This window comes from Cnephaeus nilssonii (genome assembly GCF_951640355.1).
Source record: "Cnephaeus nilssonii genome assembly, chromosome: 16".
NCBI lineage: Eukaryota > Metazoa > Chordata > Mammalia > Chiroptera > Vespertilionidae > Cnephaeus > Cnephaeus nilssonii.
Genome location: NC_137087.1, coordinates 38,275,900 through 38,303,836, shown reverse-complemented (window position 1 = coordinate 38,303,836; position 27,937 = coordinate 38,275,900). Strand labels below are relative to the sequence as shown.

The following is a 27,937-nucleotide window of genomic DNA, read 5'->3' as shown; positions in this document are numbered from 1 at the left end:
ATTTGGTAGAAAAGAAAGCCAAATGGCCAAGTCGCAGCAGATGAGAAGCTTTCCTCTGGCTTCTGTTGAAATATTGAATATGAATATTTTATATGGAAGTGTCACGAGGTTAAAGCAGACTTATATACTAGAGGTATAAGAATATAATTTTTTGTTAAGTAAAATGGCTTACTTGGAAGTTTTTTGGTCTTGGGGAATGTTGTCATTGAAGAAAAGAAGGACATCAGAAAGATGCTAGCTAGTGAAGCAGGGCCTTTCGTGGGACGCAGTTTGGGTGCAGCCTCTTCAAGGGTCAGTTTCTAGTAACACATGTCCAGGAACTAAACCTTCCCAGTCTTCCCAGGGATGATTTGTCTTGGGGGGAAGGATTAATGCCAACCCAATGAATGTGTAAATACCAGCCTCACAAGGGATCACTGGACAAATCAGAACACCACCGCTTTAACTTATTACGGGGATGGATGCAGTAGAAATACAACGTCCCTGGCTGATTACTTGTGTACTAGTTCAAGAGTCACCTCTTCACAATAGCAACACACTAAATTCACTTAGAGTCGTTCAGGAGCTTGTCACTGGAGTATAGGAAAATAAATGGTTGTCAGGCTACGGAAATATCAAATGCACCATTCTGTCCCACAGAGGAGTAATCCCACCAGCATGATAAAATCCTTTTAGCTCCTGTGGGTCTGCGCTGGGTGAACGCTGCAAGTTCTTCCTCTTCACTTCTTTTAAATGCCTCCTGCAGACTAACTTTTTATTCCACCAGCCCTCCGGGCAGTCACGTTACAGGGAGATGGACTAGATTATGGATTTTACAGTCCATTCCTGAGGAAACACTTGCTTTAACTTGATTGAGCTTGGATGTTTCCCAAGGCTCTATCTATATACTTCACACAGTACCTCTTTCAGTGGCTGCCTGCTATAGATGGGCAATCTCCCTGGTTCTTAAATTTGAGCACAGGGATCACTGGGGAAATCTGTTGAAAGTGCAGATTTTCAAGTTTGACCTCCACAGATTCTGATTACGGAGATCTGGGGATGGGCTTCTTCGTTCTTACCCACAGTTAGGGAAACATCACGTATATGTGAATTCTTAGTAGCTTCATTTCCAAGGGCCACTTTATTACTAAAGTCTATGGTACTCTAAGAACTAAATAAAACAGAGATTTGGTTTTAAAACCTTGGAAAGTTTAAAAAAAAAAAGAAAAAAAAGAAAACCTTGGAAAGTTTAAGTATCCATAACCAATTTTTAAAACAGTCCAGATTTTCACAATTAACTCTTGCTTTTATTTTCTTTGTCAAAATACTCTGGGGAAGCTGTGGTTATGTTGGCCATGCAGAAAGCAAGTTCTCCTTATTCTAGAATGTCTTGAACATCCACTTCTCCTTCTCCACTGCTCTGGTTTAAGACTTCCTCATCTCTCATCTGCACAGTCACAGATTTCTTCAGACTCTCACCCCACCCCCCTTCTCCCTGGGTGTAAATTGCTGGTGGAGCTGATGGTAGCTATTGTAGGATTGGGGTTAGAGGAAATACCATGGTCACAAGCATCTTAGAGAATTCATTGTGACAGGATGGGAGATGGATTAGTTGGGAGTATCGGACTTTTCAGGGAGTGAGTGTAGTTTAAAAAAGAAGGAAAGGCTAGTATGAGAAAGAAATATCAAATTTGGAAAATGGGGGAAATTTTCTATTATTTTTTTTTGTAATATAGAATATAATGCTTGAATGAATAGAAGCAATAGAAAAGGTCTCGATTTTCTGGGGCACGGTCCCATCTCTTGCCATCGTCACAGCGTGAATTGTGTTCCAGCCTTTCCTTGCATCACATGCCTTTGCACATGCTGTTTCCTTTCCCGGATGCTGCCTCACTTTGAACAGTTATGGAGTACCTTTTACATGCTCTTATTAGAACGTGAAGATACAGTGATGAATAAGATTAAATGGGTCCCTTTCCTAATAGAGCTTACAATTTAATGGGGTTTTGGGAAATGAGATACCAAATAGAAACCCATACAGTAGTTTAGTGGTAATTGGGGAAAGTGTTAAGCAAAGTGCTCTGAGTGGATAGAAAAGGGGACCTTAACCGAATCTAGAAGGTCAGGGTCGTTCCACCTGAGAAAATGACTTTTCAGCTGAGACCTGAAGAATCGTAGGCATTAACTAGAAAATTAGGGAGCTGGGAAGAGGGTGTTTGTTGGTTAGGGGAACACCTTGTCCTTAGAGCCTGAGGCAAGGAGGAATAATCAAGAAATTCAAAGGAGGTGTGCACAGTCGGAGGTTAGTGAACCAGAGTGAGAGGCAGCAACTATGATGTAGGAGAGGCAGGCAGGGGCCTTACGGTTACAGAAACGTGTCTGCCCTGTATCCAGAGAGCATTGAGGGGTTTTACAGGTAGGGGTGAGGAGTGAGGTTACATGTTCAGGTTAATATTTGAAAATGGCGACTTTGACTGTTTGTGGAGAAAGCACTGTAGGGTTCAGGATAGAAATCAGTAGACTAAGCAAGCTATTGTGTAGATCAAGCATGTCAAACTCAAAGGCTAACATGGGCCAAATAAACAAGGTTTAAGTTTATGTGGGCCGCAAAAAAACCAAAAGCTTCAATTTTCATAGAAACGTAGGTTTACTTCGATAGAGACATGCTGAATACAAAGAGCTGAAATAAATGAGTAATCGTTAACATAAGATAATAGAACATTTTAATAAAAATTAATATTTTTTCTTGAACATTAACTTACCAGACACTGAATAACTGCACACATTAATAAGCATAACGCAAATAAACCTATTTTTCTTGTTCTCTGAAAGCTGAAATATTCCCTGTTGCACACACCAAACAAGTCAGTCCAAGACTAATGACGTGGCAACCAGCTGCTAAAATATTCACTGCTAGTATTAGTGGAGAGAAATGGTACACCTGCGCGTAAGGGAAATGAATGCAACACGATTATAATAATTAGTCATTAGCGAACGTTGTAGTTAGTTATTAATAATTACGTGCAATAGGATATTGTAAAAATTAAGTTACAAAATTTTTATTAAAACATTTTTTACATACTGTTATATTGGCTGGGCTGCAAAAATATTCGTTGTGGGCCACGAGTTTGACATGCTTGGTGTAGATTCATTAGACTGTTAGTTCAGGCGAGAGATGATGGTGATCTGGACTAGGCTGTTAGGATCGAACATGGAGAGAATTGACTGGTTTGAAGAATTTTATAGCTTGAATTGGTAGGGCATATGGAGAGATGGAGTAGAACTGGAGTATGAAAGAAACAGATGTCAGGGATGGCTTCTGGATTTTGTGGATTGAATTGGATATGGATAATAGTCATTGTTATTGAGAGGAGCAGGTTTGGAGGAAAGATCCAAACTGCGTTAAAAGTTCTTTCTCCGTGGATTCTTGTTCTTTACCTTAGGCTCGCCCACAAGATTCTGCTCAAATCTGCCCTCCTGTGAAATCACTCTGCAGGTCTTCTTTTTGCCCCCATCTCCCATCGGGCAGTTAATTGTGCTTTTGTGTCATTTGGTAAAAAGTCTTCTCTTAGTACTTATTCCTCTGTTTTATAATTGTGTACTTGCCTCTCTCTCTGACCAGACTTGATTTCTTTGTCAGGGACTTCCAAATAATGATCTTATTTATTTGGTGTTCATGGAATGTGGATAAATATTTTTTCACAGAATTATGTATGTTAAAGATTTCTTTATCTTTTTTAAAAATACATATTTTTATTGATTTAGAGAGGAACGGAGAGAGAGAGAAACATCAATGATGAGAGAGAATCATTGATCAGCTGCCCCCTGCACACCCCACACTGGGGATCGATCGAGCCTGCAAACCAGGCATGTGCCCTGACCAAGAATTGAACTGTGACCTCCTGGTTCATAGGTTGATGCTCAACCACTGAGCCACGCCAGCTGGGCAAGAGTCCTTTATTTTAAATCCAGGTAATGCTGGAATAATTTGTTTTACCGTGGCACTTTCCCCAGCCTTTTGTAGTCTAATGTGGATTGTTAATCTATGAGAAGGGCATAAACTGGGCAATGTTTTCCAATATTGTTTAGTTCTCCCTTCCCTCCTCCCACACAAGCTTTTTTTTTTTTTAAATGTATTTTATTGATTTTTTACAGAGTGGAAGGGAGAGGGATAGAGAGTTAGAAACATCAATGAGAAACATCGATCAGCTGCCTCCTGCAAACTCCCTACTGGGGATGTGCCCACAACCAAGGTACATGCCCTTGACCGGAATCAACCTGGGACCCTTGAGTCCGCAGTCCGACGCTCTATCCACTGAGCCAAACCGGTTAGGGCCAAGCTTTTGTTTTCTGAGCATCTCATGTTACTCGCGTTGAGGGTCAAAGATGGGGATAGGAACAATCTGTGGGAAATGCTGATTGGGCGTGTTCCTATCACAGAAGTAGGCGCCTAATTCACCGAGTGTGGATTACGTGAAAAGCAAAGCTGACAGCCGAGGGAGAACAGCTCTTCATGTCTTAGGGAAACTCATTTTGCCTATAGTTGCTGCAGATCTATTTTTCCCCCCAGTGATCAAAACAAATCACAAGGACGAGAATTTACTGTCCATTGTTTGTTCCTGTCAGGCTGAAAAAGCTAGGTGACGTGAGGTGACCAAATTTTGTTCTGTTTCTTTGTAGCTGAGCTGGGAAGAGCTGAACAAAAATTTCTTTGGTCCTTTTATTTATTAACTCCCAACATCAAAATAGTGCCTTTCTTATACCACCTGGGTTCATAAAATAAACAGAGTTATATTAGTAACTATTTTTTTTGTAAAAGAAATAAATGTTCAGTTCTTTTCTAAGGCTATTTATATTCTGTTTCATAGAGTTGACTGTGGTGACGCAGAACCTAGGTTTCAGGGAAATAAAGACAGGCTAAAGACAGGATAGACTAAACGGGGAAGACTTTTTTTTTTTTTTGAAGAGTTGTATGAATTTATTTTAGAGGGAAATTTTTCTTTTAAAGAGTGCTCAAGACAAGTTTGTTTTTAGAGGGGAACCTAGTGGAAAGTTTTACCAGGAACTCACTGACTCAAACAGGAAATGTATTTGTTTTTAAACTTAGATTTTATTTTGTAATGCCAAGTGGCATTACTGTGTTACATTTATTAACAGACTCTAACTGCTGGTATCTTTCTTATATCATGTGGCGTGGATAGACACCTTTACTCTGTACACTTTATTTGGCTGTAGAATTAACAATGAGAAAAAATTTTTGCGTGATATAAAATATGGCCTACGTTAGGAGGGTTAAAATTGTCATAACCACATCTGCATCTGTCTTCCCACATCTTAACATGGTTTCATTTACCTGTCCCACCTTTTATTATTGCAGATGTTTATTTTCAAATTGAAGTAGCTTGAAATGGCAGGAAAAACTTAATCATGTGTAGTCCAGCTCTCAAAGAAGTTATCAGCCTCCGTCATCCGTTTAATATTCCCTCAGCCATCCAGGGTCCATCTTTAGAACTGAACCTTTGAGCTCACCCTAAAGAGCAAATAAAGATCTGTGAATAAAGATTACTTTTTCATTTATTTTAAGAAATGCTTAGGGAAAGGACACATAACTTGCTGAATACTCTTAGCAGCAGGGATAGGGACTCTGTGAGTGAGATGTGGTGATTTTTTAGCAGCAAAAACAGCTGCAGTATTTGATGCCTCTTCCTTAGTGTCAATCTAGTCGTGTCTATGGGTTACAATACCTTTACACAAAAATGATGGTGCAAATCTGCCTAGACCTGGTAATCTGCCGTCGCTCGTTCTGTTGAAAAAGTCACAGCTCAGGAGTTACCTTCTTATATGCTTTACTCTGCATTTTGGCTCCTAATAAAACGTTTGTGGTCCAGGAACATAATTTTAACTGTGCAAACTCCCACATTTTGTTTCAGGTCGGTCTTCTCTCTTCCCCTTTGAAGATGCCTTCCTGGACGACAGCCATGGCGATCAGTCCTTGTCCTCCGGCTTAAGTTCCCCCACTCGCTGTCAAAATGGGGAGCGAGTAGAGCGCTACTCTAGGAAGGTGTTTGTTGGAGGCCTTCCTCCCGACATCGACGAAGGTACTGTGCGTGCATTGATGACTTTTTAAAGGCCAGGTTGGTTCTTTGTGTGATCGACCCTGCCTCTCCTCTCCAAGGCAGTTTTAGGTCGTTCATATCTTAGTGAGCAGGGGATGAGAATATTCAGTGGATGGAGCAGCAATAGATTATGTACTTCAGGGTCTACTGTTTATATGCGTTTTATACATAGCAGTCTCCCAACAGTGTCCCATTTCCTAGTTACTATATTAGAGCTAACTTTTCTGAAACTCTTACTACACGCTCATTATTGTGCGCGGTGCTTCACATTGCGGTATCTCATTTAATCCCCATAGCTATCCCATAAGGCCTAGCTACTAACTCCATTTTATAAATGAGGAAGCTGCGGATCAGAGAGAAATAATTTGTCCAGGGTTATGTAGCTGTGGAACTCAACATCACAGCTTTTGCTCATGTCCATTACACCATACCATCTCATATCCTATATAATAAAACCCTAATAGGCAAATCCACCAAATGGCAGAATGACCGGTCGCTATGACGTGCACTGACCACCAGGGGCAGACGGTCAATGGAGGAGCTGTCCCCTGATGGTCAGTGCACTCCCACAAGGGGAGCGCCACTCAGCCAGAAGCCAGGTTCATGGCTGGCGAGCGCAGCAGCGGTGGTAGGAGCCTCTCCCCTCTCCGCTGCAGGCAGACAGTAAGGAGCGAGGGATCCCGGACTGCAAGAGTGATGTCTGACTGCCGGCTTAGGCCCGATCCCCATGTTAGACATCCCTCAAGGGGTCCCGGACTGCGAGAGGGCACAGGCCGGGCTGTGGAGACCCCCTTCCCCTGTGTGTGCACAAATTTCATGCACCGGGCCTCTAGTTTTAATATAGATGCCTATTAATAAGAGCCTCACTCTTGTCTATAAGAATGAAGACTAATTAGAAACTTTCTTAATGATATTTTTGAGATCCTACCAATCCAAAAGTAAGTTTTTCTCTTATGCCTAAAGCCAGTTAGCACACAGTAGGTTGTCAATAAATATTTGTTGAATGGATAAATGAAACAAAATTATAACAGTTAAGGGGAAAAAAACAACTCTAGTTCTAGGCCTTGGACCTGCTATAAAATGTTTAAAAAACTGTTTTGCCAGCATTATTCTTGGTCTGACATTTTTCTAATTTATCATACTTTTTGTGTGTGTGTTGAGAGAAAAATAGTCTCTAAAAATAGTTTTATTTTAGACTTGCTGCTTTAAAGTTGTACACAAATGGAGACTCATTTTCCTCTGAACTGTTCTTGTACTAAAGTTAATTTCATTTATCAAATGGATTTTTCTTTAAGACAAAGTTTTGATCATGACTAAGAGAGTGGCAACTTAAACCTGGATAGGAGCTAAGTTATAATCTCCTGCTTTGAGTCAAAAGTCAGAAGGAAAAGATAAATTTATTGAACTCCAACTTTTGAAACATTTTCTTTATAGGCTGTGTAGTAGGGATGTATGAAAGAAACCATTGGCTTTTAAGTTTTATTAACCCACCAAATAGAATTATCTACTTATTTCCCCTACTTCTCACCAAAAGAATCATAACTATTTATAAATAATCATACAGATTAATACTCTTTAGATTAATAATAATAAGCCAGGGTTAATAATCTGAGAGATTATTTTACACAAGTAAAAATATTTTAAATATTCTGTGTACTTTTGCCTTTTTTCTTTTTTTTCTCTCTCTTTATTGATTAAGGTATTAAATATGTGTCCTTATCTCCCCATTGCCCCCCCACCTCCCCACTCATGCCTTCAACCCCTGGTGTCTGTGTCCAATGGTTAGGCTTATACGCATGCATACAAGTACTTTGGTTGATCTCTCCCCTTTACCCCTACCTTCCCTCTGAGGTTTGACAGTCTGATCAATGCTTCTATGTCTCTAGATCTGTTTTTGTTCATCAGTTTATGTTGTTCCTTATATTTCACAAATGAGTGAGATCATGTGATATTTATCTTTCTCTGACTGACTTATTTCTAAAAGCAGAAAACATTCCTATTTTTAGAATCTCCATTTTACTTGACAGGGAGGTCACCTTAGCTAATGTCAGATTTTTTCCCCTCCCAAATCTTTATATCAAGTGAATTGGCAGTGAAGGGAACTGAATTATAGTTAGAATCACATTCTGCATGGGTGAGAGTGAATGACCAAAAGTATCCCCCTAAATGATTGGTATTTTGCTTTGTAGGTTTGCCTTCTGTACAAACGCTTTACAAAACGGCTCTCAGAACATTTCTTATATGAAAAGGCATGTTTTACGCTATTCGGTTTGCAATGTTCGTTTCTCTTTTGCTAAGATCCCTTCTCTGTTTTGCAGATGAGATCACCGCCAGCTTCCGCAGGTTTGGACCTCTCGTGGTAGACTGGCCTCACAAAGCTGAAAGCAAGTCGTACTTTCCTCCGAAAGGTAATGCCCTTGAAAGGTCTCCGCTGCCTGCCTGTTGGAGAGCCAGCTCGATAGTTCAGTAAAAGGCAGCCTTTTAACTCTTGAAATAGCTGTTGACATTCCCCTGCCTCCCCGCCCCAATTGAGAAAACATTTAACATTGGTCATCTGCTCTCGTCTCACTGTTTTTCACTTGAAGACTGTTCCCAGGAGCACACTGATTGTTTTGGGGTATCTATTCTATTGACAGTGAGGCCCTGTGAGTCTGTTGTGAATGAACCTTGTGCTAACTATTTGAGAAAAAGGATCTAGGGTTTTGAGAAATGGCAGTGATGGGAAAGGAAAAGATTACTTAAAGTCAAATTTTATTTGTATCCCATAGCTCTGTGGTTTTATAGATCTTATAAAGCCCAAACTTGGAAAACCTAGTGACTGAAGAATGACATTATATGAAATTACCTTTATTCGTGTCTCTTAAGCAACGTAATCTGTTGATGGATGGAGAGCAAGCTAGCAAAGGATTCTTCACATAATCTTGCTTCTCTTATTTTTGGTAGGCTTTTCTTTTATTATTTACGAGACCATGAAAATATATTACTTTGTTCATAGTTTGCCATTTTTGTAGGATCTAAGGATCTTTTCTGGTGATATTAACTCTGGGTCCGCATCTAGATGTACACAGAAGAGTGTTTGGGTCAAAGAGGAAGTGTTCTTCTCATGTTGTGTTCTGTAGATATGTTTTAAGGCTGCCTTTCATCTCTGAGGAATTGTGTTTTGGTATGAGTTGTTGTGTAAAACATCACCCACCACTAGGAGATGGGGGTCAAAATACTTGTCCTTCCTGTGCCTTTTCCAGGAATCAAAGATAGCTTAACCAAGGAAAGGCGAGTGGCTTCCTTTCATGTCTGGTTTCTTTGTCGCCTGTATTTCTCCCCACTCTCTTTATAGCCTATGAAAGTGTTATTCACTAAACAAGGCTGTTTGTTTGCTTTTAACATACTTCTGTATGTTCAAAGAATTTTTAAAGTTAAAAATTTGAGTTTTATATTAATCAGAAAATATAAAAATCATCATGAGGATTATTTCAGCAAAGGAATGTGTTCATGTGGTGCATGTATGACACTGTCTAAACAAATGTGTTTAAGACATATGTTTAAAAGTCCTCACCTGAAATCTATATAATTTTATTAACCAACTAGAGGCCCAGTGCACGAAATTTGTGCACGGGGGTGTATGTCCCTCAGCACGGGGGTGTATGCACCCTCTCCAATCTGGGATCCCTCTCACAATCCAGGACTGCTGGCTCCCAACTGCTGGCCTGCCTGCCTTCCTGATTGCCCATAACCGCTTCTGCCTGCCAGCCTGATCACCCTTTAACCACTCCCCTGCCAGCCTGATTGAGGCCTAACTGCTCCCCTGCCAGCCTTTTTGCCCCTAACTACCCTCCCCTGCAGGCCTGGTCCCCCATAACTGCTCTCCCCTGCAGGCCTGGGTCCCTCCCAACTGCCCTTCCCTGCAGGCCTAGTCACCCCCAACTTCCCTCCTCTGCTGGCCTGGTCATCCCTAACTGCCCTCCCCTACAGGCTTGATCACCCCCAACTGCCCTCCCTTCTAGGCCTGGTTTCTCCCAACTGCCCTCCCCTGCTGGCCATCTGGTGGCTGCCATCTTGTGTCCACATTGGGGCAGTCATCTTCCACATGGGGACAGCCATCTTTGTGTGTTGGAGTGATGGTCAATTTGCATATTATTCTTTTATTAGATAGGATTAGATAGGATAGAGGCCTGGTGCATGGGTGGGGGCCAGCTGGTTTGCCCTGAAGGGTGTCCCAGATCAGGGTGGGGGTTCCCTTGGGGTGTGGGGCAGCCTGGGTTTGCAGGCTTGCCATGCCCCCCAGTGACCCAAATGGAGGCCCTGGTATCTGCGATTTATTTATCTTCTATAATTGAAACTTTGTAGCCTTGAGCGGAGCCAAGCCTCCTGCTAGTTCCTTGGCCGCATTTTGTTGGGATTTATTTATCTTCTATAATTGAAACTTTGTAGCCTTAAGCGGAGGCCAGGGCAGGTGGAAAGCTTGGCTTCTTCCATTGCCAGGGAAACCCAAGCCTCCTGCTCTCTCTGTGGCCACAGCCATCTTGGTTGGGTTAATTTGCATACTTGCTCCCGATTGGCTGGTGGGTGTGGCTTGTGGTGTAGCGGAGGTATGGTCAATTTGCATATTACGCTTTTATTAGATAGTATATCACCCCAATAAATTCATTAAAGAAAAACACACAGTCAAGGCAGCACCAGCTCCTGACCCAGCAGGGAGCTGCATGTTGGCCCCAGGACAGCTTACCCAGGCTTTCATAGTAGGCCTCAATCCGGAGAAGAAAGGTTCTGGAAAAGTTGTCTCTAAAATAAATTTATTTTTGTGTAAAAAAAAAAGTGTGCAAATAATTCATTGAATCAGAGTAGTGTTGTTTCAATGAATGAATGAGTTGACCACACTGTACCATATATAATATACTCTGTTAAATCCTGGGTATAAAAAGATATTCCTCAGAGTACTAGTTGCACATGTGAATCATGACAGTGTTATTTCAGTGAAATAATGTATTCATATTGTGGTTATTGTAACATACTGTGTAAAATGACAAGTATAAAAGATATGTCTGCCCCAGTGGATAGAGCATTGGCCTGCGGACTGAAAGGTCCCAGGTTCGATTCCGGTCAAGGGCATGTACCTTGGTTGCGGGCACATCCCCAGTAAAAGGTGTGCAGGAGGCAGCTGATTGATGTTTCTCTCTCATCGATGTTTCTAACTCTCTATCCCTCTCCCTTCCTCTCTGTAAAAATCAATAAAATATATAAAATAAATAAATAAAAGATACATCTAAGAGTGCCAGCTGAAAAAAAAATCATGCTGAGGTTATAAAAATAATTCTGGGATAAAAGGTGTCAGATGATCATTATAAAAATGAAGATAAATATAAATGATCATGTCCAAAGAAAATTATTCCATATCTACCTCTATCAGAAATAATTGCTGTATACATTTTATTAAATATCCTTCTGATATCTCTGTGAATATATACATTTACATGAAATTTAAAATTTTACATAAACAGGATCACATTATGCATGCTGTTTAATAACCTACCTTCTCCCCCGGCTCCAGCAATGTCAGCACCTTTCTATAAGAAACCTACATTATTGTTAATGACCTTATTTTATTTAATTAGTCCTACTGATGATGGACATTAAAGTTACTTCCAGTTGTTTCCCCTCATGGAAGATGCTTCAGTGAATATCCTTATGCCTTCATCTTTTTGTCCTTTTCATATAAATATTACCTCTTAGGGTGAACTTTCAGAAGTGAGGTATATGTTTATATATATTGCCAAGCTGCCCTTAAGAAAGGTCATGCACATTTATATTCCCACTAATAGTACCCAGTTTACAAAACTCAGGTTTAACGAGGGTCTGGGGATATGGCCTTTTTCAATCTTTGCCAATCCAATGATTAAAATAACATTTTTTTTGGCACTTTTTCTTTTTTGGGCATTTGAATTTTTTTTTGTTTGTTTTGTTTTTTTCAACAAATATTTATTGGTGTACAGACTGTAGATTTCTTTTTTTTTTTTTTTAATTTCTTTATTGATTAAGGTGTCACATATTTGTCCTCATCCCCCCATTCCCATCCCACACCCCTCCCCATGGATGCCCCAACCCCCTGTTGAACTTAACCATTGGTTAGGCTCTTATGCATGCACACAAGACCTTTGGTTGATCTCTCCCCCCTCCCCCCACCCTCCCCTATCCTCCCTCTGAGGCCCGATAGTCCGATCGATGCCTCCTTGTTTCTGGTTCTGTTCTTGTTCATCAGTCGATGTTGTTCATCATTTCCCCTAGATGAGCGAAATCATGTGTCACTAGAGATATACTTATAAGAATTGAATGTGCGACGAGCAATAATAGTTATGCTGACAGGCAAATGAATCAGTCTGTAGTGAGTTTCTTTCTGGACCAACAGTTCTTTTGAGACCCAATATCAATGTCCACCAGTTCCTTATGAGTACATGTCGGCACTGACCCCTCAGCTCTGGATGGTGGACAAATGGTGGTAATGCAGGTCCGACTCCCTCTGGTTTGGTCTCGGCCGGACCCAGGGACACGGCTTCACCCGGATCCAGGGGCCCACGGCCTCACCCGGACCCGGGGCCAGGCTCACCCGGATCCAGGGGCCCGCGGCCTCGCCCGGACCCGGGGCCCAGGCTCACCCGGATCCAGGGGCCCGCGGCCTCGCCCGGACCCGGGGCCCAGGCTCACCCGGATCCAGGGGCCCGCGGCCTCGCCCGGACCCGGGGCCCAGGCTCACCCGGATCCAGGGGCCCGCGGCCTCGCCCGGACCCGGGGCCCAGGCTCACCCGGATCCAGGGGCCCGCGGCCTCGCCCGGACCCGGGGCCCAGGCTCACCCGGATCCAGGGGCCCGCGGCCTCGCCCGGACCCGGGGCCCAGGCTCACCCGGATCCAGGGGCCCGCGGCCTCGCCCGGACCCGGGGCCCAGGCTCACCCGGATCCAGGGGCCCGCGGCCTCGCCCGGACCCGGGGCCCAGGCTCACCCGGATCCAGGGGCCCGCGGCCTCGCCCGGACCCGGGGCCCAGGCTCACCCGGATCCAGGGGCCCACGGCCTCGCCCGGACCCGGGACCCAGACTCACCCTGACCCAGTTCCCAGCCTCACCCGGACCCAGGGGCGCGCAGCTTCACCCGGATCCGGGACCCAGCGGGGTTTCGTCTTCTTGATCCCATTTCCTGTTGGTCAATTCCATCTCAGTAATTCATTCGGCCATTTTCTCAGAGCTCCAGGGCAGCCGCCGCAGAACTCGTTGGGCGGCGGGCTCGGCGAAGCTCCGGTGTGCCCGGTGCGCGGCAGCGGGCTGGTCCGGGGTGGCTGCGTCGGCCCTTGGGTCTGCAGCGGTGGCCAGTCACCGAGCGTGCGCACCTGGCCGCTTCCGGGGCGTTGAGGTTCTTGAAGGACTCGGAGGTCAGCAAGCGCGGAGTCTCCCACCCCATGACTCCCAGGGGCTCGTCTGTCCGTGCTCGGCAGCGAGTGGGGCCTTCCCCTCAGCCGGAGACCGCCGGGGGAACTGCGCCGAGCACGTTCCAGGCCGCCACTGTGTCGTCTGAGCCGTAGTTCTTAAAGTGTGATCTTTGGGTCGCCGGCATCAGCATCATCCCGAGTACCCCTCTCTTTTATTCTAGTTGTAGAGCGTCTGCTCAGTCAGCCCTCCGGTGGTTCTGGATGGTGTCTGCTCCGCTCTCCCGTCGTAGACTCAAAATTGTTGTGGTAGGCAGCAATCAGGCTTCCGCCCTATGCCTCCATCTTGGTCTTCCTTTGTATAGTTAAGTCTTGATTGTTGTTGGTGTCGCTGGGAGGAATTGTCCTCCAGGCCAATTGGCCGTGCGGATCCTCTGTGTCTATAAAGGAAGAGTTGCTGTGTAGGAGACAGATTTATGGGCCGGGTCTTGGTGCAGCAAGGCTTTGGCGCTCACTGAGTCTGCCTCTGGAATGTGTCCTTTATGCGAGTGGTTGAAATCTGGTGTCATCTCACACCGACCACTAGATGCCCTCGTTTCTGGGTCTCCAATGGTGTGTAGGTCAGCTACTACCTGAGACCACTCAGCAGGACTTACGGCAAAAACTGCAGTTTCCTCCTCCTGTCTGAGCGTCCCTAGAGCAGTCCGACTAGAACCGCAGTTTATCTGGTCAAGCTGCCATAGGGCAGGCCACCCACATGCAAAAGCTGTTGCTTGGAGCCCAGGTGTGCCTGCAAGACGTGCGGGGCGGGTCTGCAAAACGAGCGGGGCGGGTCCCAGGGCGGGGCGAGTCTCAGGGCGGGGCAGGGCCTCAGGGCGCCACCAGGCCATGGCGTGGCGAACCGCACTGGCTGCAAGTCTGCTTTTTTCTGCTTTTCACGTTTCTAAGACCCCTCGTTCCGCACTCCAATGCAGCAAACACTGATTGCTGGGCGCACCTCCACAAGGAAGTCACTCCCACTCTCCGATCCAAAGGCCGAGAGTCCAGCCTCTCCCCGCAGGCGTCTGGGGAGCTAATCTCCCCTAGGGTTGGAACAAAAGCCACAAGTCCCTTCCCCCGACCCACGCGCCTCCGCACCTCAGCTCCTCCAGAGTTCGCTCTTTCCTCTTCTCTCTTAGCTGTAAATCCACCATTCAGCCAGCTCTCCTGTGGTTCTGGGTGGCAGACGCTCTGTGCGCGGCGAAGTTCCTTTGTTTAACTTTGAAATTGCTGTGCGCGAAGTTCCTTTGTTTGACTTTGCTGCTGCCTTCTTGGTTCTCCTCTCTCAAAATGGCTAGAGGACTTGAGTGTAAGACAGGAAGTCCAAAGAATCCTCTAAGTCGGTGTTGGCGGTCTCCGGGGCCCCGAGGATCTCAGTGGGGAGCTGGGCCAGGTTGGTGACGCGGGTGGGCCCGTCTCGCAGAAAGATGGTCTCTTCCTTCACCGAGAGCCGCTGCGCCGAGTCTGCGGCCGCCGCCACAGCAGCTGCCGCGGCGCCCACGAGCTCATGGCCCCGGCTGCGGTGCTGATTGAGAGGAGCCGCCGCCCGGCCTGGGGAGACGCGAGCAGGAGTCGCCGCGCTCACCAGTCCATCTTTTAGTTGTTTTTCCGAAACTGCCATGCGAGGCAACAGATCAGCCGTTCACCTCCGCCGCCATCTTGGCTTCTCCTCCCATTTGAATTTATTTTACCTTTTTACATTGCCATCTGATTTCTATCTGGAATTTATAATGGAGTAAGGCACAAGAAAGGATCCAGCTTTATTTTTCCAATTATCATGCCACTTGTCCCAACAATTACTTATTGACTGTTCCATTTTTCCTCATTGATATGAATCATTAGAATTAAGTTTTGATCGGAAGGTCACCTCTGCTATTTCTCAGTGCTAATGAGTACTTGAAATGTGACTAATTTATTGATTGATTTTTATTGATTTTAGAGAGAGGGGAAGGGAGAGGGGTAGAGAGATAGAAACATCAATGATGAGAATCATTGATCGGCTGTCTCCTGCACGCCCCCTACTGGGGATCAACCCCACAGCCTGGGCATGTGCCTTGACTGGGAATCAAACCGGTGACCTCTTGGTTTGTGGGTTTACACTCAACCACTGAGCAACCCTGGCTGGGTGAAATGTGACGAATTTAAATTGAGATATGCTATAAGTGTGAAATAGACGCTGATTTCAAAGACTTAGTTTTCAAAAATGTTAAACGGTTCACTAATTTTGTTCACATGCTAAAATGATTATTTTGGGGTATGTTGGATTAAATAAAATATATTAAAATTAACCTTACCTGTTTCTTTTTACCTTTTTAAATGTAAATATTAGAAAATTTTTAGTTATAGTTGAGGAACTGAAAAGTATATGCGAGTACCACTTCTATTGGACAGCACTCCTCCAGAACAGGGATCAGCAAACTACCTGTTTTTGCAATGGCCCACAGGCTAAGGATAGTTCTTACATTTTTAAGGGCTGTAAAAATGCACACACAAGGAAGAATATGTAACAGAGACTACATGTGACCCTCAAATCCCTTTGCATAAAATCTCTCGACTTCCTACTCTAAAATAGCCCAGGGAATTACTCAGTTAGCTTCTGAGGCATCTAGTTACAAAGGAGGCAGGTTATTTCAGAGGAAGTCTATATACTTGCAGACCTAACTAATTATTAAATTTTGTTTTCTGTTGAGTCAAATGCTTCCCTGCAATCTTTATCTATTGGTCAATTGTGCCCTATAAAGTAAAACACAGTAAGTCATTATTGTGACATCTATTTCATGGTACTTAAAAGGACTATCAGTCTTCTCTTTTCTAAGTTAAATGTTTTCACTTCCCTTAGTCCAGTGATCGGCAAACTCATTAGTCGACAGAGCCAAATATCAACAGTACAACGATTGCGATTTCTTTTTAAACTTAAACTTCTTCTAACGCCACTTCTTCAAAATAGACTTGCCCAGGCCGTGGTATTTTGTGGAAGAGCCACACTCAAGGGGCCAAAGAGCCGCATGTGGCTCACGAGCCGCAGTTTGCCGACCACTGCCTTAGTCATACTTTACACTTAATGGTTTCTGGACGACCATTCTTCTTGTCTGCCAATATATACACGTGTGTGTGTATGTGTGTGTGTGTGTGTGTGTGTGTATTTTTTATAATATCCTACTTAGATTTGTTACTGAAAATTGGAGAGAACGTTGGATTAGTCTGAGCAGTGGAGAGTTTAGCAGCTTATAAACTCCATGGTTTTTGGTACCATCTATATATATAAAAGCCTAAGCACAACTGTTCAACCCTTTGACTATTCGACCAGTAGCTATGATGCACACTGACCATCAGGGGGCAGATACTCAATGCCCAGGCATAAAAACATGGGACAAACTCATGAATCTCAGAGGGAAGCTGGGAGGGTGGGAAGAGATTAACCAAAGATTTTATATGCATACTAGAGGCCTGGCGCACAGATTCGTGAACTGGTGGGGTCCCTTGGCCTGGCCTGCAGGGATTGGGCCGAAATTGGCAGTCCGACATCCCCTGAGGGGTCCCAGATTGTAAGAGGGTGCAGGCCAGGCCAAGGGATCCCACTGATGCATGAATCCATGCACCGGGCCTCTAGTTCCTGTATAACAACATAATATCAAACTGTAGAACACTAGAATAGGTGCCCTTATTTTACAGCTGAGGTTAAGTTTGGAGATGGACCAATGAAAGCCAGGCCGTGAAGAGAATCTGGATCTCCTGGTTCTGGTCCTCAGGCTTGTGTCCTCAGAGAGCAAGTTGCGTTTTTGGTGATTGGGGTCAAGGAGGAGAAATAATAATTTTGCTTTTGACTCCTGTTGTGTTTTGCTCTTAGCTAAAGTTTGACCTGTTTGGGAAGGACCTAAAGAAATTTGGTGTTATTCCAAGATTGAAGTTAACTTTGAGCATCAATGCCCATTGCTTTAAATGTTGGGGCCATCTAAGCAGTTCACCCCAAATTATTCTATGCCTTTTGAATAATGCCCCTTTGTGCTTTTTCTACTTTTCTTTAAATCCCTAAGGTTTTAATTGAGTTTGGTGCCTTCTTGGTAATGCCTCTTTCTCCCTTAGTACTTTTCTTTAGGTCACCTAAGGTTGGCCATTAGGTACAGTTTGTTTGGCTATATGTTTTAGGCTTACATGTAAGTAGAGAGGAAAACATGAACCATCCACTATAGTTTTCTTTGGCCCTTTTTAAAAGAAAGTATATGCCTTACAAAAAACAGAATCATTCATTCATCTATCAGGTTTACCTATACAGAGCTGGAGTACAGTTTGTAAAACCATGATCATTTCAATGAACTCTAGAAGGCTTAAATTCTACATGGAGAAACAGTGGCCAGCTATAGCAACTGTTCCCTTAAGTGTTGTTGGGTCAAGCAGAGTTGGAGGTGATGGAGACAAGGGCCACTGAGGCATTTGACCAACCACTTGGGGATATGTAGAGCTCTGTGGACACTTTGTGGCTACAAGCAGGCAGTTGCTTGGTGTTCTCCAGAGCACCACTGAGAACATGAGAGGTGTAAGAAGGCACGGAAGTCAGATTGTGTGTCTTAATGATTCTCCTCAGATCGCATGAAATTGTAATCCTATGGGAAAGATAAGAAAATAATCAGATGGTCACAAAATAAACAGAATTGCAAACAGTGATCATTCTCTAAAGCAGGCGTCCTCAAACTACGGCCCGCGGGCCACATGCGGGTGTTTTTGCCGTTTTGTTTTTTTACTTCAAAATAAGATATGTGCAGTGTGCATGGGAATTTGTTCGTAGTTTTTTTTAAACTATAGTCCGGCTCTCCAACGGTCTGAGGGACAGTGAACTGGCCCCCTGTTTAAAGTTTGAGGACTCCTGCTCTAAAGGAAAAATAGAGTGTGCAGTGACTTTAAAAGGTGGTATCAATTTAGATTGGGGATATGGAGAGAGCTTCTCTGAGAAAATAGTAGTGAAGCAGACCCGAAAATTGAGGTGTTAGCTAGAAAGTGCAAGGAAGCAAGTTCCAAACAGAGGAGTACTGCGTGGGAAGTACTGAGTATGAAAAGAGCTTTAGTACTTTGAAGAAATGAAGGAAGTGTGGTTGGAATGTTATGAGGAGGAGAAAATGATGCAGAAGAAAGAGCCTTGAAGAAGTAGGACTTTTTTCTTCTTCGCTGAATTGATCTAGTTCCCCAGAAAGAGTTGACATCAAGGCATTTGTGTGGTGTTTGGCTTTGGGGTGGAGGGAGAGTGGAGTTGGGTCAAGTAGAAATATCAGTTTAAAATACTTTCAAATAGCTATTGGTAAAATTGAAGCAAAGTCTTGCTCTGTGTTGTCTGCATTTCCTTCTTGATGATGAAAAGAGATCCACCTCTAACGAAAATATGGAGGAAAAGTTTCCTGAGATTGCATTCTCATGCACTTTAGATCTGGAATAGTAGAGCTGAAATCGTGAGTCCTGGGAACTGGGATTCTCCCAAATGTTAGGGCATGAACCAGATCTCGCATTCATACAGAATACTAATTAATATCATTATGTCTATAATAGCTTGGATGTAGGTACCATATTTTTCCGTGTATAAGACACTATTTTTTTCTAAAATCATTAGACTGAAAATCAAGGGGCGTCTTATACACAGAAGTCAGCCTAGGAGGGAGCCTCATGGGTCGTAGCTGCCCATACCTTGTCAAACAGATTTCCTCCAATCATGAGCCTTATTGCTACTGAAGTCAGCTGATGCCATAATTGGAGGTGGAGGTGGAGAGTGCGCAGATGCAACAGACACCAAGCATTCTGAGCCCATAAAGATGCCAAAAAATAAAAAGATAAATACCGGTAAGTGGTTGTCTTACTCTGCAAAATTCAAACTGAATGTAATCATCTATGCAAAAGAGCATGGAAATAGAGCTGCAGAGAGACAGTTTGGACCTCCTCCCAGAGTGTCTGATCAGACAGTGGAGAAAACAGGAAGAACAACTCCTTAAGATGCCAGAAAAGAAGAAGGCCTTAAGAGGAAAACCAGCAAAATGTTTAAAATATTGATTTCTTAATTTGGGGTTGGAAAAGGGGCGTCTTATAAACGAGAAAATACAGTAATTTGCAGATAGTTATTGAAAATGGATGCAAGAGAACAATAAATACAAAGAGAATCTAGCTCCTAGTGCAAATGATCATGCAGCATGATTAATCCATCTAATATTTGTTGTACATCAGTCTATGCAAGACTCGGCACACATCAGTCTGTGGAAGAGTCTGTATATGGCCTGTAGGGATCAGAGAAGACACCATTTTTGTTTTGGAGAAGGCTAAGTTTTCCTGCAGAGACATGAAAACACAGATGTGAAACATTATGGGATGGTAAAGAGCATGAATTCTGGAAATAGACTTGCTGGGCTCTCCCACTTTTTACTTGTATGACTTTAGGCATGTTGTTTAGCCTTTCTGTGCCTTACTTGCATCACCTGCAAAAGAGGGATAATAAGAGTACCTACTTTATAAGGTTGTGATGAGGATTAAAATAAGTAAATCTGTGTGGAGTACTTAAAACAGTCCCTACATACAGAAGGTATTATGAATGGTGATGTTATTTTTATTAAAATATAGATCAACTTATGGTTGATGACAAGCAAGTAAAGTATCCTAGGCATCAGAGGAAGGACAGATTACTGTGGACTGTGGTCTTAAAAGCTGGGCAGGAAAAGGATAGGCAGGAATTGCCAGGGGCTGGAATTATGATAATTAGATAGCCAACATTTACATAGGGTTCGTTGTGATCCAGAGAACAGGTTACTATTATTTATGCTTAATCTCATTTAATCTTACCAACTCCACAAGGTAGGCACCCTTATTATTTCCATTTTATAGAGGAAGAAACAGGTTTAGAAGAGGGTAATTAATTTATCCATGGTCATGTGTTAAATGATAAGACTGGGATTTGAGCCTAAATAGGCTGACCTCAGAGCCCAGGTTTCTTAAGTATTACACTATACACTATCGCATTCAGGGGAAAAAGAATGGCCCAGAGATTAAGAATGGTCCTGCATGTTCAAGGCAGGGTTAGGTGGTAGCTTCACTCCCAGGCCTAGAATTTGTGCGTGGTAACCAGTGATCAAGAGTACAGGCTCTGGCCTGGACGATGTGGCTCATTGGTTGAGCATTGACCTAGGAACCAGAAGGTCATAGTTCCATTCTCAGTCAGGGCACATGCCCAGGTTGCGACTTCGATCCCTAGTAGGGGGCGTGTAGGAGGCAGCCAATCAATAATTCTCTCTTACTGAGTTTCTATCTCTCTCTCCCTCTGCCTTCTTCTCTGAAATCAATTAAAAAATATATATATATATATTTTAAAAGAGTACAGGCTTTGGAGTAAGCTGTCTGTGTTGAATTTCTGTGCCACTTCTTGCCATTGCAAGAATCTTTGGGGCTGATTATTAATCTTTCAAAATCTCTTTTTTAAAATCTACAAAATGGAAATAATAATAGTTAGTGTCTACTTCGATTTGCTGTGAGGATTAAAGGAGAAAATACACATAGAATACTTTCATAAAGCCTAGATATCATTTAAGGCTTTTTAAAAATTATATATATATATATACTTTTTTATTTTTTATTTTTATTTTTTAATAAGGGACAGGTTGGGTTTAGACAAGATCAGTAAAGCCACTTAGGAGTTTTCTATAATCAGGCTCATAAGTAATGTTGAGGACCACGAAGAACTAAGATATTAGAGTTGAGGGGAGAAGGAGTTCACAGTGATAGAGTAGATAGATCATATTGATGTACTAAAAGTCCCTTCCACTGAATGGGAGCATCATGGCACTGCTGAACGTAGGAGTCCATAGAGAGAAAACCAGTTTGGTGTAGTGATGATTTGATTAAAGACATGTGGAGGTTACTAGGCCCTCGCCTCTTACCTGAGAAAGCATTCTTAATGGGCAATTGGAATTGTGGCTGTAGGGACTTTGGGAAAAGAGACTGTGGCTGGAGGTTACATCCTTCAAGAGTCATCTTTATAGAAAGGCAGGAGAAGAAAAGGAAAAACAGGTAAGAAATAAATGTTGTTAGGAATCAGAAAGAAGAGGACATGGCAGTGGAGATGTGGGTAAGTGAAGGACTGGGAGTGTATCAATGGCTGCGGAGCTAAAGGAAGGAAGCAGCAAGAAAGAATAGTCAACACCATTAGATGGTGCAGGGTTACTGACAGTCCTTCTGGCGTAGGAATGAGTGTATGGTCCTCTTTGTCAAGTACGTAATCATAGTAATTTCTATTGTTATCCCACTTATAGGCCTTAATATTGTGATGAAGTAGTAAAACCAGAACAAAGCAATCTGGTTTACATTGAACAAGTGTTATCTATATATATAAAAGGTTAAGTGTCCGTTCAACTGGTAGCTATGATGCGCACTGACCACCAGGGGGCAGATGTTCAACACAGGAGCTGCCATGACACACACTGGCCATTTAAAAATAAATGGCACCACAGACCTGGCGCTGACAAACCAACACTCAGTTTCCCCCAAGTGGGACACAGGCCCCGCCACTACCCTGGAGTGACACACCAAATCGCAGCCAACACTGCCAAGACCCCATGGTGCAAAATGCGGCCCACAGCCCAGCCCAGAAATGGTCACTATGGGCACCAGGTAAATGATGTCACATAGCAATGCCCAGCTTCCTCTCCCTAGTGACTAGCCTCCTTGGAATTTCTTTAGCCCAGGAACCTGACTTGCTTTACAGCCAGGTGCAAACATTTTACAGTTCAACCAAATATTTGTGAATCTTTTTCCTGTTCTTCATCTCATTTGATCCTCACAGAAGTCCTGGAGTAGGTAGATAGGAGACTTGGTAGAATCCTATTTTCTTTTCATTAGCAAGACAATGGAGATTTAGAAAGTTTAGAAACTTGACCCGATTGAAAAGAAGTAAGAAATGGTGTACCTTGAAAATGACTTCAGGTTTTCTTGCTGTGCAGAATATAGTCAAACACTGCTACAGTTAAATATTTTACCCTTTGTTCTCCTTGCGTGATCTACAATAGTAATCTGCTTCATGTTGATATTTACTGCTGGGTTGCTGACAATTACCTGAAAGAGAAATTGGGGTGCTTCACTGGGCTGGAAAAAGGTTAGCTAAATCCGAAAGCAGGTCTAATTAAGCAAATTTATTCTATCTTACCTAATAATAGACAAACATGTAAATTGACGGTACCTCTGCTACGCCCACAGCCAATCAGGAGTGATTATACAAATTAACCCACCATCTTTGTCGGGTTAATTTGCATATGCAGGCGCGGAGCGGCTGCAGAGGGGGGGGGGGCGCCTGCTATGAGGGGAGAGGGGGGCGGAGGGAGCTATAGGAGCGGTGCTCCAGCTGGGAGCAAGAATTTGGCGACTCCCAGGTGGCCCGGGAGCAGGGACTTGGCGGCTCCCAGGCGGCCGGAAGCAAAGCCAGGGGAAGGAAGGCCTATTCTTGCATGAATCTTCATGCAATGGGCCTCTAATATGTATGTGTGTGTGTGTGTGTGTGTGTGTGTGTGTGTGTGTGTGTGTGTATATAAAAGGCTAAGTTGACTTGCGCATGCATGATACATATAAAGCTCTTGCTGGCGCCAATCGCACACGTGTGTTTCTATCTGTCATTGTTGATCGTGAATTTGGTTGACACTTCTATTATAGGGCAAATAGCGATATTAAAATATTTCTTCTAATTAATTTCCTTTCAATGTGCACGAATCTGTGCATCGGGACACTAGTTTCATAAATAATAAGAATAATTCTGCCTCCTTAGAAGAACCAACCATCATCATTTTTCTGTTTCCTTCCAGTCTTTATTCATATGTATATTTCGTAGGATGTAATAATAGCAAAGATACAATTTTCTATCCTCCTTCCTCCCATGTTTTTACATAATTTTCATATTTTTAAAGGGGCTGCCTAACTTATTATTGTGCCATAATGTACTTGCTTGTTGGTCATTTAAGATATTATAAATTGTGCTTCTGTTAACATATCCTGTATTCATATTACTTTTTTTTTTTTAGGATAAATTTGCAGAAGCTTAACCAAAGCTAAAAGAAACGAAAATCTTAATGACTCCAGATTTGATATCACATGGCTTCCCAAAACAATTTTTTATGAATTTTATGCTAATTTGGACATCTGTAGCATATATATTTTTTTGCATAGTTCCAAGTCAGATAAATGGTACATTGCAGTTGTAGGCTTACTTTTTGCCTGTGTGTTTAAAAAATAGGGGACCCCTGCAGAAGCCAGGAACACATTAGTATAGATCTTGTACTTGAAGCGTAAACCTTTTCCTCTGAGGGGTCTGTTGAATCTTGGGTGTTCTTTGACATCATCTCCTATCATTCTCTCCCTTACCCATTCTGGCCACACCGACTTTTTTGTTATCCCTTGAAGTAAGGGATAACAAAGGCTTCTCAGTGTCTTAGTACTTCTATTTGTCTTAAACCATCTTCCCCCAGGTTTCTGAATGGCCTGCTCATTTCTTCCCTTAGACTTCTGTTCAGATGTCACCTTAACAGAGAGATCTTTCCTGACTTCCTTATCTAAAATAGGCACCCCTCCATCCTCTTTCTCTCTATACCTATTACCCTCATTTTATTTTTCTTGAAAGTGTTTTTCATGACCTGAAAAATTATGTCTTTCTATTTTCCAGGTTGGAATGTAAGTTTTAATGAGAGTAGGGTTTTTATTAGGTTTTGATCCCTGCTCTCTACCCAGTACCTTGCATACCTGTCTCAATAGCTGGCCCTCAGATATTTGTTAAATGAATGAATTTTATCTTTGCAAATGATAAGTTCATCACTTGCTTAGAGAATAGAGTCCATCAAATTTGAGACCTGCTAAGTTCCTTAAAGATCATCTCAATCTAACACAATTTAAACTGAGACTCAAAGAGGTAAAGTATCTTTTCCGAAGTGCACACAGCTCTTATAGTATTTTACCCAGTGAATTATAAAGGAAGTAGTTTTTATTGGTTTTGCTAGTGTGTATCATTTGAGGGAAAGGAAGGTAGGTTTAAACTATCTAATCTGATAAATTGTGCTATTATTATTATTTTTTTTATAATACTGGTTTGGTGGTGATGAACTCCTTTAGCTTTTTTTAAAAAATAAATCTTTATTGTTCAGATTATTACAGATGTTCCTCTTTTTTCCCCCCCATAGCTCCCCTCCACCTGATTCCTCACCCCACCCCATGCCCTTACCCCCTGCCACTGTCTTCATCCATAGGTATAAGATTTTTGTCCAATCTCTTCCCGCACCCCTCACACTCCCTTTCCCCTGAGAATTGTCAGTCCACTCCCTTTCTATGTCCCTGATTCTATTATATTCACCAGTTCATTCTGTTCATCAGATTTTTTATTCATTTGATTTTTAGATTCACTTGTTGATAGGTATGTATTTGTGGTCACTTTGTTGTTCATAATTTTTATCTTTACCTTTTTCTTCTTCTTCCTCTTCTTAAAGAATACCCTTCAGCATTTCATATAATCCTGGTTTGGTGGTGATGAACTCCTTTAGCTTTTTCTTATCTGTGAAGCTCTTTATCTGACCTTCAATTCTGAATGATAGCTTTGCTGGGTAGAGTAATCTTGGTTGTAGGTTCTTGCTGTTCATCACTTTGAATATTTCTTGCCACTCCCTTCTGGCCTGCATAGTTTCTGTTGAGAAATCAGCTGACCGTCGTATGGGTACTCCCTTGTAGGTAACCAACTGTTTTTCTCTTGCTGCTTTCAAGATTCTCTCTTTGTCTTTTGCCCTTGGCATTTTAATTATGATGTGTCTTGGTGTGGTCCTCTTTGGATTCCTCTTGCTTGGGGTTCTGTGTACTTCCTGAACTTGTAAGTCTATTTCTTTCACCAGGTGGGGAAAGTTTTCTGTCATTATTTCTTCTCATAGGTTTTCAATATTTTGCTCTCTTTCTTCTTCTGGCACCCCCATAATTCAGATGTTGGTACACTTAAAGTTGTCCCAAAAGCTCCTTACACTATCTTCATATTTTGGGATTCTTTTTTCTTTTTGTTTTTCTGTTTGGGTGTTTTTTGTTTCCTCATATTTCAAATCTTTGGTTTGATTCTTGGGGTCCTTTGGTCTACTGTTTAATTTCTGTATATTCTTTATTTCAGGCAGTGTATGATTAATTTCTGACTGGTCCTTTTCCTTTTTTTTTTTTTTTTTTTTGGCATTCTCATTAAGATCCTTAAAGGTCTCACTAAATTCCTCAGAGGTTTTTAGAAGATTCTTGAGTAACCTTATAACTGTGGTTTTGAACTCTTATGTCCAGTAGTTTGCTTTCCTCCATTTCTTTCATTTGTGACCTGTTTCTTTGTCTCTGCATTTTGGCTGCTTCCCTGTGTTGATGGAGTGGTTTTCTGTGGTAGGTGACCTATAGGGCCCAGTGGTTCAGCCTCCCCAATCACCTGAGGTGGACACTCTTGGTGCACCCCTTTGTGGGCTGAGTGCACCATCTTGTTGTATAGTTAAGCCTTGATTGCTGTTGGTACACTGGGAAGAATTGACCTCCAGGCCAATTGGCTGTGAGGACCCGCTGTGTCTATATTGGAAGAACTGCTGTGCTGGAGACACCCTTATGGGGCAGGACTTGTTTCAGTGGGGCTTTGGTGCTCACTGAGTCTGCCTCTTGAATGAGTCACTTATGTATGTGAGGAGTTGAAATCTGATGTCATCTCACACTGACCACTAGGTACACTGGCTCCTGGATCTCCAATGGGGTGCATGTCAGCTACTTTCTGAGGCCACCCAGCAGGAGCTACAGCGAGATCTGCAGATTTCTCCTCTTTGCTTGGGGTTTGGAAGTTTTGGAGCTGTCTGACCAGAGCTGCAGTTTGTTAGGTTAAGCTGCGATAGGGCAGGCCATTTATATGCAAAAGCCGCTGCATACAGTTTGGGTGGGTTTGTAAATTGGGCGGGGCGGGGTCTCAGGGAATCACCAGGGCATGGCAAACAGCAATGGCTGCCAGTCAGCCATCTTGACATCTCTGCGTTTCCACGTCTCCATGTTTCCGTTTCTCCGTGTCCTGCGCTCCAGCGCAGTAAACAATGATTCCTGCACGCACCTCTGCAAGAAAGCCACCCTCACTTTCCAACCTGATGGCAGACAGTCCAGCTTCTCCCCGTAGGAGTCTGGGTCCCCAGAGTCTCGCCGGAAACTGGAGTTCAGAGCAGTCAGGAGCTTGTGTCTCCCTTTGGGTTGAAAAAAAACAGCACACCCAGTCGCCAACTGCCAGCCACCAGCCCGATTTGTGCGCCTCCATACCTCTGTTTTTCTGCGCTTGTGCACGTCCTACCCGGGTTCAATGCTCTTTTCTCTTCAAGTTGTAGAACTTCTACTCAGCCAGCTTTCCCGTGGTTCTGGTTGATAGACGTTTTGTCTTTTAGTTGTAGTTTTGGTGTGGTTGTGAGAGGCAGCACGTACAGGTGTATACCTTATGCCACCATCTTGGTTTCTCCAAATTGTGCTATTATTTATAAGGCTGTATTTTATATAAAAATTAGCAACTTAAGTTATATGACCTAGCTATTTAAAAATGAAAGTGATCCTTGGTGTTTTCCTGAATTCTTATATTCTGTTATTCATACTCACATAGCTGAGGTATTTCCAAGAGCTGGTTTAGGATGAATTTGTAGTTCTGAGCTGCCTTTTAGCTGTAGCTGGACCGTGGAATTCTGCCTCTTGGGTAATGTCACACCATTTCTGGACACGAATACACTGCTTTATAGTTGAGTTTTGTTTTGTTTTTCCTACTTTATTTATTATTATTGTATTTTAATCCTCACCTGAGGATATGTTTGTTGATTTTAGAGAGAGTGAGGGAGCGAGGGAGGGAGAGAGAAAAAGAGAAGAACCGGAAAGGGAAGGAAGGAAGAAAGAAAGAAAGAGGAAGAGAGGGAGGGAGGGAGGGAGAGAGGGAAAGAGGGAGGGAGGAAAGGGAGGAAGGAAGGAAGGAAGGAAGGAAGGAAGGAAGGAAGGAAGGAAGGAAGGAAGGAAGGAAGGAAGGAAGGAAAAAAGAGGGAGGAAGGGAAGGAGGGAGGAGGGGAAGGAGGGAGTGAGGGAAGGCGGGAAGAAAGGAAAAGAGGAAGGGAGGGAAGGAAAGAAGGGAGGGAGGGAGGGAGGGAGGGAGGGAGGGAGGGAGGGAGGGAGGGAGGGAGGGAGGGAGGGAGGAAGAAAGATAGATGTGAGAAACATCAATCAGTTGCCTTCAGTACACGCCCAGACAGGGGATCAAATCCACAACCATTTTGGTGTATGTGATGATGCTCTAACCAACTGAGCCAACCAACTGAATTATGCAGGAAGCCAGGGCTGTAGTTGAGTTTTTGACTGCAAACATAAGAGGTACTGTACTCACTCTTGTGTTCTC

At 43.2% G+C, this 27,937-nt stretch overlaps 1 protein-coding gene across 7 annotated transcripts in view; it reads left to right on the top strand.

The window, feature by feature from the left end:
* Positions 1–27,937, top strand: part of CPEB3 (cytoplasmic polyadenylation element binding protein 3) — a 180,239-nt gene that overhangs the window by 96,412 nt on the left and 55,890 nt on the right. For all 7 annotated transcript variants that reach the window (XM_079793468.1, XM_079793471.1, XM_079793470.1 and 4 more), the window contains exons 5-6: positions 5,910–6,077; positions 8,414–8,503. In XM_079793468.1, coding sequence (XP_079649594.1) covers positions 5,910–6,077; positions 8,414–8,503 — 258 coding nt within the window. The remainder of the gene's footprint in view (positions 1–5,909; positions 6,078–8,413; positions 8,504–27,937) is intronic.